General features: G+C 46.2%; 1 protein-coding gene across 1 annotated transcript; it reads right to left on the bottom strand.

Moving 5' to 3' along the window:
* Positions 1–7,216: 7,216 nt before the first annotated feature.
* Positions 7,217–13,903, bottom strand: LOC106851658 (uncharacterized). The gene is made up of 8 exons (XM_014873783.2): positions 13,766–13,903; positions 13,462–13,636; positions 11,646–11,833; positions 11,487–11,546; positions 10,953–11,303; positions 10,172–10,247; positions 9,661–9,747; positions 7,217–8,923 (listed from the first exon to the last, which is right to left on the bottom strand). The coding sequence occupies exons 3-8, from the start codon at positions 11,818–11,820 to the stop codon at positions 8,476–8,478; spliced, it is 1,197 nt and encodes a 398-aa protein (XP_014729269.2). The 5' UTR covers positions 11,821–11,833; positions 13,462–13,636; positions 13,766–13,903; the 3' UTR covers positions 7,217–8,475.
* Between the last annotated feature and the right edge of the window lie 298 nt (positions 13,904–14,201).

The following is a 14,201-nucleotide window of genomic DNA, read 5'->3' on the forward strand; positions in this document are numbered from 1 at the left end:
AGCACCGTGCAGTCCTGGCTTTCTGGGCTGTTAATCTCTCCATTACTGACTTAGGCACAGTCCCCTTGGCGTCAGCTGAATCCATGTGCCAAAGGAAAGCCCACACAATCAAACATATCCTTAAAGGAAAGCACATCACCAGACTGCATCTCCTGAGAACAGGGATGTCCTGGGACAGCAGGAGTGTGCTGGTGACAAAGGACACTTGGGGGATGTCCCTCACCACCCTCATCTTCCAGCACACAGATGAAGCTGAAAAGCCATGTCCATATGCTAAAATCTCCTGAGAACCCAGGAGAGCAGAGTGGGGCAAGAATAGGGCTGAGAAGTCACCACACCTCTGCAGGGTCCTGCCTCCACCATCCAGCCACCTGGGCAAGGACCAAAGGGAGGGTTGAGGCAACCATTCAGTAGGACTAATATTTCACTGGGAGGGATTTCAACAGCCTGTGGCCCTGTGACTCAAGTGTTTCAACAAAGGTTGAAGCTTATCCTGTGAGCAGAGCAGCTCACCTGGTTCCAAAGCTTTCCTGGCATTTCCTCTGGGCTGCACACCAATGCAGGGAGAGCATCCTGCTGGTGGAGGGTTCCAAGCTCTCTCTCTCTTCTCTCTTTTTGGCCTCTGAATATAATTCATCCAAGCTTTTATGAGGCAATTCACATCCAGATTTTATTAGAAGTGGAAGGCCCTTTTATTTCCTCAGTGTATTCAGCACACAGAGAACTGCTCTGTGCTCTGGTTAATTTTATTTCTGTGCTTTCTGTGTTTTAATAATGATCTCCCCAGCTCCATTCAGCTCTGAAAAGGTGGGGGAGATGGAGAGATATGAGTTGGAATAATGTAATCATGTACTGCAGACAGAGAAATACTGGTTAAAGTGAAGTGTAATGAATATGTGACTGAGGCAGAGACATAAAAGACTGCTTAAAGTATAAAATATAAAATTTGATGTATTTGCACACCTACCAGGCAAGGGAATGCACTCTCAAAAAAAAAAATTCAAGAAAGTAAAATTATATAAAAACTTACTTTTATTAAAAAATCGTCCAGAATTGCAAAAACAACACACACATATAGCTCTGGGACTACACTCTATGTGGGTTGTTTTATTTTTACTGGTTTTTTGAAACAAACAAGACAAAGATTTACCAGAACAAACAAAAACTCATCTTCCTGTGACACAGAGTATTTGTGTGTGGGTGAGAGTAGGAAACGACACACAACTCCAAGCTCATACAGGCCAAGGCTTGTCCTCTGGTATTTCTTTCATCCCCCAGCTGACATCTCCCTGTTCCTGCAGCTGCCTGGTAGAGGATATCAAACCAAAGACACTTCCACCACCCACTGCACCACTTGTCCTGTGCAGAAGATTTTTCCAAGTGCATCCAACCAGACTGGAACACCAAGCACACTCAGTGATGGCAGGAAAGGCAGCCAGGCTTTGTAAGCCTCGATTAAAACCCAGGGAGGGATTCAGCTCCATTTTAACATCATTCCCTTATCTGATGCTCACAGTCTGCATGTCATTAAGTGAATGTGTTTTGGTTTCTGGGGGATGCACACAGTGCAGGCATTGAGAGACTCAGCAGTGAGTGTTTCCTACAGACCACGTAATGGGAAAATTAAAATCCGCCTGTACTGAACATGGAACCCCCCCGGCAGGGTCAAGGAAATCAATTTTAATAAATGGAGTTAAACACCAAGAATCTCCCTCTTGTTGGGCTGGGGTTTTTTTCTTTTTTTTTTTTTTCACAAGAAATCATGCTGCCAGCAGCACTTCTACAACTAGAATTTGAAAAAAAAAACCACTGGCACAGGTTGTCCAGAGAAGCTGTTGATGCTCCATCCCTGGAAACAGAAACAGCCATGTTGGATGGGGCTTTAAACAACCTGATCTAGTTGATGATGTCCCTGCTCATTCCAGGGGGTTGAAACTGGAAGACCTTTAGTGGTCCCTTCCAACCCAAACAATTCTATGATTTTTATGAAATTTCAGAAGCCTCTGGTCGGCCCAGCTGACAATGTAAAGGGTGATACAGAGCAGGCTGGAAAGGTTCCCGTCTTTCCCTGAAAACCTGTGTATTGCTGCCAGTGAGTAACATGCAGCTTTCAGCTGGTTCCTAAGGAAACAGCAGAGGTGTAACCAGATGGTGGGGGTGTGGCAGGGCCCCACTGCAGAGTTTTGGGGTGCTGGGGACCGAGGGCCCTCAGAGAGCCCCACAGCCCATTGGGGTCCCTGCACACCCGGGTTCAATCAAACCTGTGGTCAGCCCGGCTGCTCCAGCTCCTCCTGGAGGGAGACAGGACTGGATGATCCATTCCCGTCCTGCATTTGCCAAGGTTGACAAACACCATTTCTCTTGCTTTTGAACCAAATGCAAAACTGTCACAGTGCAAGCTGACCTGTACTGGGCAGTTAATTTAGTCACATATGGGAGAAGCAGCCTGGCCTGACAGACAGGCCTCCAGGGAACAGAGATAGGACAGAACTGGAAACAGATTTGACCCAATGAGTCCCAGCCTAAGCTGCAGAGGCTGTTGAGCTGAGAGCTGAGCAGCCTGAACTTTCAACCAATCACAGGTGCCTACCTGGGAACATTAAGAGAAATATTTAAGGTGAAGGGAGAACAATGAAGGCTTTTTGTCACATGGATCATGGAGTGCTGTCTCTGCCTCAGGCACAGTGCCAGTCAATGTTACAACTGGTGACCATGACGTGATTTGACATAGCAATACCTGCCAGAGAGCAGGGGGAGACAGGTCTGTCCAGAAAAAGAGGCGGGAAAATTTTGGCCCAGAGCCAGGTTCGTCCTAGAGGCGGGAGACACCCAGAGAGAGAGGCGGGAAGCTGGGCCAGAGCCAGGGACGTCCAAGAGACGGGAGAAACTTCAGCCGCAAGCCACGAGAAACACGGGAGGAATCTTCTCCACAGAAACACACACGGCTGTCCAGGTATGGATTCGGTTTTTGGAGGAGTGGGAGATAGAATAAGAAGAGGAATCATTTTTTAATATTATGGACAAAAGAAAAGACGGTAGAACCAGCTGGAGAAACTGCACTAGATATGGACTATTGGACTAAAATTGGAGAAGAAATCATAAATAGAGCCTTAAAAAATGAGCCAGAAGCAGTCAAAGTGGTAAAACCTTGAAGGATCATTCAAAAATTAATAAAACAGATAAAATCCACAGTGCAGAGCAACAAGGAGGGTGGCAGCTAGACAGAGACAAAGGGAGGCATGGAGAAACAGCCGATCCCCTATGGGCAGCAGCACAGAGAATGAAATACCTTCTCAGTGCAAAGCAACTCCAAAGGGAGAACAGGAGAAAATCCCAAGAGGAGCGACTCCACAGAGCAGTGAACCCTCTGCAGCCAGAAATAAGGGGCCGGCAGAGCGCTCCGCGCCACCCCAGGGAAAAAGGCGGGGGAGAAAAGAGAACAAAGAAATTCCAAAGATGGCGGCGACCGTGAGGTGAAAGGAGAGGCCCGGGAACAATCCCAAAATGGCGGCGACCGCGTGGTCACGGGCGGGAAAAAGGAAACACAGCTCTGCCCCAAGCCCTAATTTTCAAATCCTAATTTAATTAGGTGTCAGTGGGAACAGAGAAGTCTCTCTTCAAGAAATAAACACCTACACGCTAACGTTCCACTAAGCTATGGGGGGGGAAGAGACACATAGATATAAAAGAAGAATGTCTGCAGCCATGTAGCATCTTCAAACTGGCCCAATCGCACAAAAAGCCGCCATCCCAGGGAGAGGGTGGGATCCAAACACCTGTAGTAGCATCAAAACCAAAAATCAGAGTATGGGAAAACCCCTACAAAATGCCCACCAAGCGAAAAGCAGTTGGAAAAGAATTACCAAAATAAAGTTTCATAGAAACAGTAACAAAGAAGCCAACCTGAAAAGATACCACCAAACACATAGAAAAGCTAGAACACAGCAACAGAGAGCAAACCATCTTCTCAACAAATGTAACAATTTGCTACTTGCCTCACGTCTTAAGATAGTGAAAATGAAAATTAAAGAACTTGACAACACCAACCAACGTGATATTAACAGCAATATTCACCTTCAGCAGAACTCAACAGCTACTTCACCCACCTCCAATTTTGCCAAAGCCTGCCTATTTTGCAAACTTTAGTAAGTTAATATTTGCTTTGTTAACCTGTTTTTTTACAGCTGCAGTGAAAATACCATGCCAGTACTGCAAACATGGATTGCAGATTGCTCAATATGTCGTAAAGTTTGTAGTACAATGTATGCTGTTACTGTTTGCAAATGCTGAAACCAAAATATCACAAATCAATTCTTTTACAGTTGCTAAAATGTATTTTATCAGAGTTGCAATTATAGTCTGCAATTTCTTGAGTGTATGTCGAAGTTCACAGTAGAATGTTTGCTAACTTTATTTATATACATTGCAATAGCATCATACTCAATCAGCCATCCTGAAAATTTTAAAAATCTTGCTTATTCTAATACTATAAGTTGAACAAAACAAATCTATGTGGATCAGTTTTCTAAAGTACCTACCCCTTATCACTTCTGTTTACAAAGTTTAAAATGTATTAAAGGTTTGTTATAAAATATAATAGAAAATTTTGCTTAGTCTAAAGTTTCAACTCTGGCCACATTGAGATTTTAACTAAGCAAAAGGGAAATGTTTACCATCAAAGCCTTCTCAGTCTATTTCAATTGTGGCCAAATTGGAATTTGACTGACAAGGAGAGAAAATTATAAAATCCAGATATTTCTGAATTAAAAATGAAAATAAGTCATTTTGACTAGCTAATTTAGCCTTGCAAAAGCTAAAACCTTTTCCTTTGGGATAAACATGAGGAATCTTATCTGGAGAAGATTTTCCTAAGCTATCATTTAAAGGAAAACTCTTCAACATTATCAAACACTAAAATTGGGTTGTAGTATATCAGCAATTATACTACTCACCACATTGAGGTAATTTAAAAGTGCATGTTTTTTTCCTGTTGTAATTTCTAAAAACAAAGGAAGGGGGAGAAAGGATAGATAGAAACAAGTGTGTTCTTAATTGAAAGTTTTAAGTTAAATGGTGTACTGGTTTTTTAAATAAAACAAAGAAAGGGGAGTAAGGAATAAATGAAATATGTATGTTCTTATTTGAAATGGTTTTAAGTTAAATGGTTTCTTGGTTTTTTAAAATGTTAACGGTTTGGAACTAAGTGGTTCTTGTTTAATGTTAAGTTGTAACAGTGACTGGCACAGTGCCTGAGACAGACACAGCACTCCATGATCCGTGTGACAAAAAGCCTTCATTGTTCTCCCTTCACCTTAAATATTTCTCTTAATGTTCCCAGGTAGGCACCTGTGATTGGTTGAAAGTTCAGGCTGCTCAGCTCTCAGCTCAACAGCCTCTGCAGCTTAGGCTGGGACTCATTGGGTCAAATCTGTTTCCAGTTCTGTCCTATCTCTGTTCCCTGGAGGCCTGTCTGTCAGGCCAGGCTGCTTCTCCCATATATGACTAAATTACCTGCCCGGTACAATCCAGCTTGCACTGTGACACAAAACCTCCTTGGAGTTCTCCCCTGAGCTTTGACCCTCATTTCTGCTGTCCACACCCTCCTGCACCCACTTCACCCAGAAGCTGAGCAGGAGCATCATTTTGAACGAGATCTAGCAGAGTAATTAATCTCAACAACAAGTGCTGCCCACTTTTTCCTGGTAATTCATTTAAAGTGGGAAGTTAATTCCATTCAATGGAGCAGCCCTTCACCGCTTTGTGAGAGACACAGGCTTTGAACATCCCTGAGTGAAGCGGTTCTGGCACAAACCTTCCTCCTCCTCCTCCTCTATCCACCCTGACCCCTGCATCCCCTAGGGAATGCCACATGCCAGAGCTGTGTGATCCTCCCTCTCGAGGCTGATTAGGCAGAGCTGGAGAGTTCAGGGAGGTGAGAGCATCAGCATCCTCCTGCTGACGTTTGATCGCCGGCGGCCACCGGTGCTCCCAATTAGCCTGCAAACGCTGCCTCTGGCTCACAAATACTTTAAAAAATGAAGTTTGACAAAAAGCCGCCTGCGTTGCCTTTCTTCAATCCTCTCTGCCGTATCAAAGCCTTTGAGAGTATCTGAGGACAACTTTTATAGCTGAGAAGGGCCCATGAGAGCGCCGGCTCGTTAGTGCTGCGGTTGTGCTGCGCATGGAGCTGCAGAGCATCCATCAGCCACTTACCAGGGGCACTCCTGAATACCAGCAAGCGTGTTAGCCTGGGAAGTTACCTCTGAGGGAGCCACCAAAGGGCTTTTCAAGCAGAGAGGTTACCCAGCTCATCTGCTTCTCGGGGAGCTGATTAGAGCCAGAGCGTTTTGGGAGATGTGGCACCCCGCAGCAAATCCATTCCCTGGCTTTTTTCTCCCTTTGCTCACAGTAATGATCTGCAGCTCGTCAGAGGGGGCTCAGCAGCGGGGGAGAGCAGCAGCATTTATTTTAATAAATAGCATTCCTGAGCTGGCTTTCCAGGCTGCAGGTTAGTGAGGGATGTGATGAACGTCAGGAGGGAAGATTGAGAAACACTGGCACTGGGTGCCCAGAGAAGCTGTGGCTGCCCCATCCCTGAAGTGTCCAAGGCCAGGTTGGATGGGGCTTGGGGCAACCTGGGATAGTGGAAGGTGTCCCTGCCCATGGCAGGGGGATGGCACTGGATGAACTTTAAGCTTCTGCTGGTTGTGCCTCCTTAATCTTCTCTTTGATAAGTTAACATTTAAATATCACCATATCACCTGGGGCATTTCCCTGAGCAGTGATTCCAGCCTGAGGCCTGAGGTGGGAAGGTGCCATGTTTCTGACAAGGCTGTGATATTTCAAGGTGTGTTTCTGATCTGAGGAGGTTTTTGGGGCAGTTCTGCTCAGTTTCAGTGCATTTGCCAGGACTGGCTGTGCTCTTGGCTCTAAGTGACCACAGCAGACCTGCTCCAGCTGCTGCTCAGGTCAAGATCCCTACAAAGGAGAAATCATCACCAATGTGTTTGCATAATAGTCAGGAAAGGCATTTGCACTGGGAAAACAGAAGGAATATCTTTAGTTATTACCTACTGCAATTTAACATGACTGTTAGAGACATCTGATGAAAATAAACATTGGCAAGCCTATCTCCTTCCAAAACCAAAATGCATCACAGCATTAACCCTACTTTAAAGGATTAGCTCAAAAAAAGGCAGAAGGTGGAGGAAAATTCTGAGAATAACACTTTTTTCCTTTTCAAAACAGCTCCTTGTTTCTCCAATACATTTATTTTGCATTATTTCTCATGTAACTGTGAAGAAATTAAATACCTGAAAACACAACGAAACATATAAATTAAACCACATGTTTTGATTAATGCAAACCCACTGACATTTCTTTTCCTGAATAATTTAAAAATTAAGCTGAGAAAACCAATTTCTTGTCTGAGAAGCCTCTGTAAAAAGGAATGTTTGGTATTTGCAGCACTTCTGTCAAGTGCTGGACTGGTGTCAGCATCTCATTCTTTTAATGCTTAGAACAATTTTAACCCACCCGCACTCCAGCTCTGTATTATTTAGGCAAAGATGTGTCTTTCTAGACCTTTTCTATAGTCTCTGAGTAAAGTGTCTGGCTGTATTTGGCATTTCTCATCTAGGATAAAAATACTGTATTCAAATAATAGTGAGGGTGTCCACAATATGTATATCTTGGAAGCAAAGTTGGGCCATATTTTGTCCTCCATCCCTCATTCTTGTGTCATAAAAATGTAAGGTATTTTTCCTGTATGTAGTTCTCCTAATAATCTGATCTTGAAAAGAAAATTAATGTAACCTCCACGGGTGACCCCTTCTCTTGTTCAGCAGGCTTTTGTTAGGGAAGACAGCTCTTCCACACAGCTACATTAAAATAGATGGGAAAAAAAATCAAGTTATCTTTTTCTGTATGTTTTAAGGTGTCACTTTAATGAGTCTGCCTTTCTGTTACTGCTGGAAATAAAATATTCGCTGTGAGGAAAGAGTAAATATTGTCCCACAGGCAGAACCAGGCAACCAGAGGCAGACTGAGAGAAGCCACATTGGGTGACACAGCCTGTCTGCAGCTGGATTCTCTCTCCCAAAGCCAACACTTCTGCAGAGTGGAACAGAGCTCCCTTCCTGACCCTTTCTTGGACTCAAACAGAGCCCTGAAGCCTTTGAGCCCATCATCAAAGTCACAGAGATGATTCCATGCACCCACAGCGAGGTTTGCACACAGACTGGGGGGGAAGGAACTCGTAGAGTGCAAAAACTGAGCCAAGCTGGGCCAAATTCCTGCTTGGTTATTGCAGGCAGAGGTTTGGCAGTGTTGGAGCTGTGTTCAGCACATGGTTCACTTGGGTTGGCTCCCTGGGGGAAATCGACTGAGCAGCAGCTGCTCAGCTCATCTTTCCCGGGAAGGATGCTCAGGGACACACACAGGAATGGCAGGACGAGACACCAAATCCTCCACACCTCAGAGACCTTCTGTCTTAAACTTCTGCCTCAGGGCTTTCTGCACGTTCTGGATCTTCTCTGTGATCACAGTGTCACTGAGGTGATCCCCAAACTTCTGCTTCAGCAGCACCCTGATGATTTTGATGCAGCGTTCGTCCATCATAGGCTTCGCCTCCCGGAAGGTGTTGCCCCTGCGCCCTGTGATGGAGTGGCTCTGGATGTAGTCAGAGGTGAAGAGTTTGTAGAGCAGAGTCTTGCAGGCTGTGCTGATTTTCTGGTCAAACCTGATGGTCTCTTTGAGCTGCTCCTTGGTGTAGCCATTGAAGAGCTCCACCACCTCACACGGCTGTCGGTGGGGCTCCTCCTGGAAGGACAGGGATTCCAGCCTCTGCACCTTCTTCTTCAGAGACAGGACGTCCTGTTGGAGGTCCAACACCATCCTCTCCAGCTGCTCCATCTTCTCTGCCCTGAAAAATTAACGTTGCTTGTGTAAAGTCAAGAAAACACCATGTCCTCACTGTGGATGTCATTCCTTCACCCAAGCAGTGATTAGATGTTTTCTGCAGGAACAGGACAGGACAACTTCTCCAACAGCCTTTGTATCAGTATCAGCCCTTCCAGCTATTCCTGGGTGAGGAGTAAGGCAGGAGAGAAAAATGACATGGTCTGGACTTTTCAGTGCTCAGGAATGTTCAGTTTAACCTTCAACTCCCCCTTGGCAAGCATACATGGAGACTTTGATGCTCAATTTTCTTCTCAGTTGTAAGGAAAGACATAAAGTCTGTCTTGATAGTCCCAGGACACACATATTAGTAGTACTAAACAAGAGACTTGTGGGAAATGACAATACAAGAACCATAACTTGAATTTTTTGGCACCCATTTCTTTGCAAGAAAAGTGTCCCTAGCATCACTTTATCACTGGATACTGGTCATCAAAGTAATGAACAATAAAACAAGGAACACATAACCATGTTTTGATGGTTATAGGCAAGAGCTTTGTAGTTTCTGCACTGTTTTAGAGCCTTCTTGCATCTCTAAATCCAAGCTCTACAATCAGAAACACCCAGCTCGATTGTAAAGAGACTCAGCAACTTTGGGGTTTAAAATTGCCCCACTTTGTCACCCATCTGTGATCTCACTGCTCACTTTTGTAGTGAGGAGGAAAACACAGTCAGAGACAAGTGCCTTCTTTTGCTAATTACCTTTCCACCTCACCAGGACTGAAATTTTTGTGAACCCTGTTGAAGCCATCCATCTCTTGCAAAGCATCAATCTTTCGCTCTTCACGGCTGGAAGAAACAAATAAGTTAAACAGCACAGCAACAAACAGCTTTGTGCCCATATTCATATTCATTTTCATTCCTGAGGAGAATTCAAAGCAAGGTCAATTCTGATTTCATTTGCAACAAGAATAAAATAGATTGAGAGGAAAGATGAGGGGTTCTTCATGTGGACAAACTCCTGTGCATCCCCCTGGCACACAGATATGGGGAACCTCCCGCTGACCCACCATGGAATCAGAACTTCAGAGCACAGGCTCATTTCTCTGCTGTATGTGTCCATATAAACTCCTATTATCTCCTGTGCTTTGGGTTTAACCTCCATGAGCATCTGCTCAAAGCAAGCCCTGCCAGAGAATGGAGACAGAGTGGACAGAAATCAATGTGTGTGGTGTGAAACATTCAGGGTCCTTACTGTGCTCTCAGGTGTTACCTGTTCAGACAGATCTGCTGCTGGCACGGGGACAAGATGCCATCTGACTTCCTCTTCATTGGAAGGGCAATGTAATCTGCAGCAGGGGTTGGAGACAAACTGAAGAATCAACTGTTGAAAAGGTCCTGAATCCCTCTGTCTCCAGAACAGATTACCTAAGCACCCCTGCTAGATTGCATGGCAACGTTATTCCATTTGCATGAACAGTGATCCAGACAGGCTCTCCAGGACTGATCCATGGGGATTTGTTATTAGAAAGAGGTGGCATCTCAAGGGCTTCTGTTCCTTGTGCAAAAATATGGTGGGGCAAGGCAAGTAGAGCCAATGTGTCTCTGGATTCTGCTGTTAGTCAGCAGGTAAATAAGACACTAGCATATTTTCATAAGGGCATTTAATGGGTGTAGTAGTGGGTGGAAAAATAGGGAAATAGGCAAATCTGAGAAGGTTTGACTAATGGAGACACAGGGGTTTTGGGAATTTCAGTTATTCAGGCAGGCATTCATTCAGATTGACTTTTGGCTTGGGGGGAGAGAACTGCTAGCCCAGGAGACAGAGCTGGTGTCTGACAGAGCAGAGACCATACTCTACATATGGGCATCTCCCTTTAGACAGCCCTCCTGGAGGAGATCTCCCAGGTGGAAAGGACCAGGAAATGCCTCTGTAGCCCTGAGACAAAGCCCATACAGCCCTAGAGCAAAGCAGAGGTTTTCTGGCTTCTCTACAAGTCCCCATCCCACCCTGTCACTTAAGACCAGGCAGCAGAGTCAGAACCCCGGGTTACCTCTGGCAGCTGGACCAGCCCTGTCCTCTTCACTCTGGGAAGCTGCTGGCCCCGGCATGGCCATGGTGATGAAGGTGGGTGGGGGTGTGAAGGCACTGGCTGGGTGGGGAGGAGCTGCCAGTGAGCGGGGGCTTCCTGCCACGCTTCCCAGGACACGCCTGTCCTTGAGGATGGAGCAGCTGCCAGCATCGTGGGGCAGGCTGGCCTCAGCCACCCTCAGCATTGGCTTTGCAGGATAGGTCCTGTCACTGGGATATTTCCTAGATGCATTCCCTGGGGTCCATTTTGGAAAGGTTTTCCTGGATTTTTTTGGTGGGGACGGCATCATGCTCTGGACAGCTGGTTCTTCTTCTGAAAAGGAAGGGAGATACTCAGTGTGCAGTGGGGCAGCAATGTTGTGTATCTTCCACTCAGTTCTTTGCACTCTGACTGCAGAGATGGGAAATTCATGGTGGGACTACAACATGCTTTGCATCTTCCCACCCAAAAAACCCCACGAAAGTGGAGGTGCAATGTTCAAAAGCCCTTACTCACTTAACTTCTCCAGGAGCTGTCGATCTTCCAGCAGCTTCTTCTCCAAAATATCTTTATGCTCTGTAGGAAGAGAAGATCTTTGAGCACTAAACTCCTTCTTGGAAGGTTGCTCCTGAGCAGCCCCAAATTGCAAACCCAGGCCAGAGGGGTGTCACTCACCACTTATACCTTCCACCACGCCCCAGTACAGCCCACTGAAGCCGGGGCAGCGGGCCAGGACCTGCTCCCCCACGGTGTAGAGGTGGAAGGGCTTGCGGGGCTCCTTGATGTTCTCCATGTTGATGACCCGGCTGCCATCGGGCCAGCTGATGAGCACGTAGAGCTTGGCTGACATCAGGGCTGCCCACCTGGAGCAGAGGGAGCAGAATGGCAATGTCACCACAGGGTGATATTCTCTCCTGTGGTTCGGGGTGTTCACAAAGGGTGCTTTACCTGGAGCAGCACAACCTGCAGATACAAAATGCTTGGCCCTGCATTTTCTCTTCCAGTTATTTCTCTATTCCCATCCCCACCCTTCTGAGCTTGCCTCATCCTAAAGCCCTTTGCTGGGAGGCTGTCTTGGGTCTGACTGAGCACAGCTCCACATGCTTTCAGTGCATCCAAGTGTCTCTTACAGTGACAGCCACGCCAGGTCTCACCTGGGGTCAGGGAGGGCCAGGTCTCACAGCTGACACTTGGAGCAGATGCTGAACAAACCACTGAGCTCGTTCCTCTGCCCCTGTGAACCACCACAGCTCAAATGATTTCGTGGAGCTACAGCAGTTTGCTCCAGTGCAGAGCTGTGTCTGTGTGATATCAAGGCAGTGCAGAGAAGAGACTCAAAAAGACCCAGGGGTATTCCAGGAAATGATCATTCCTTTGCCTGTGCAATTATTTCCCTCAGTAAACATCAAAATGCTTTGATAAGGAGAACAGAAAATTCCCTTCATTGCACCCATGGGGAAACTGAGGCACAGAGCAGTGATGGATATGTCTAAGGCAGTCAAGCAACAAAGCTGCAAGGAGCTGGATCCTCAGTCCTGGCCCACTGCTCTGCCCACTGAGATGTCTTTTTCTGTCCCTGGAGCTGCTGACTTCAATCACTGGAGAAACTGGAGAGCCAGGCTGGTGGTGATTTCCAAAACCTTCCGTGCCAGAGGAGCAGCTGAGGAGCCAAGGGCTGCTGAGCTCAGGAGGGGTTCCTGTCCAGCACCTAAGGGCCCTGGCAGGATTTGGCAGAAGGGTTCTGGGGACAGGGCTGAGCCCATGTGCTGGGCACCAGGTGGAGAATGGCCACAGTGCCCAAAAAAGATGGAAGGGAGCTGGGGCAGGCAGAGGAGAGTTGGAGCAGAGACAAACTGTCAGGAAAGACAGCTAGGACCCAATTTATTCCAGTTTCTTGTTTTGTAACTACACCCCCATTAAAGTCCTGCCTGGATTTGGTTCCTCTCACTTGGAAGGTTCAAGTTCACCCTGGAGAAGTTTCTCCTTCCCCACCTCCACCACGATCAGCTGCAGCAAAGCTCATTGCAAGGAACTGTAACTCTCCCCAAACCTGCCAGTCTGCCCTGCTGGCACAGTCTCACACCTGCTTTTCTCCAGCCCTTTTCTCCTGGTTGATACACACCCTGGCATTGATTTTTATCAGGAAACACCATATAAAAATTATCTATGTGCCTGTCTCCACACATCCCCTTCCCTGCAGCAGGCAGCTGCCCCCAGCCCCCTCCCAAACGCAGAGCAGAAACTGGGATAAAAGCATAGCTGAGCCCTCTCCCTCCCAGAAACAGAGCTCCACATTCCAAACAGCAAACAACCCCAGCCCAAACAGCTCTCAGGAGAGGCTTTCCTTTAACATTTCAAGAAAACACACTGATCTTCCTTCCCTAACCAGTTGTTCATTTACCCCTATGAATGCAACAAAACTGCACAAACACACAAACAGAGCAAAAAAGAGAGAGATCACAATGCTGATAGCAACAGAGCTGTTCCTTGCCTGGTTAGCACTGCTCCAGGTGTTGAGTCCTGCAAGATGTCTCCTGTCTGTCCAGGTCTCCTGTTCCAGGAGAGGAGGTGACCGGACACTTCCTTGCCTTGAGCTTGTCCCTTCACCACAGTTCCTTGTCAGGTCTCCTTTGTCCGGCTTGGAAAGCTCCCACCTGCTGTCCCCACTGCAAAGAAAAAAAAGAGCTTTTGCTTTCTTTTTTCCTGGTTGTTTTGTTTCAGCATTGTTATTCCTGTTATTTTCGCATATACATATATTATTTTTTTCCTTAGCTTGTTTCAGGTCTGTTTCTTACAGGGAGAGAGAGAAGAGAAGAGAAAAAGCCTTGGGTTTTTTGGAGCATGAATAAACCTTGCATTTCCATGAGTTATTCATGAATAATTCATGAAAATGCATGATTAATTCAGGTTCATGAATTATTCAGGAATAATTCTCGAACATTCCTGGTTAATTCATGCTCACACAGCGAGTGAGTCAGGCTCTAGGGCTTGGAGAATTCCTTTCTCCCTGAGACAGAAGAGAGGTTTAGAGAAGCTGCATTGTGCACTTGCTGTTTATTGCCTCTGAGAAGAGAACATATTTTGGGCCCTTTTTGAAACAAGGACTTAAAGAAAATTGAAATGCCTGCAGCCTTCTGCCCACGGAGGAATAACACAGCCCCAAAAGAAAAAAAAAAGAGAAAGAAATTTGACTTGCTCACAGAGGAAAGCCTGGCAGCAAGTTTTATTCCC

This window comes from Sturnus vulgaris, chromosome 17 (genome assembly GCF_052056855.1).
Source record: "Sturnus vulgaris isolate bStuVul1 chromosome 17, bStuVul1.hap1, whole genome shotgun sequence".
Taxonomy (NCBI): Eukaryota; Metazoa; Chordata; class Aves; order Passeriformes; family Sturnidae; genus Sturnus; species Sturnus vulgaris.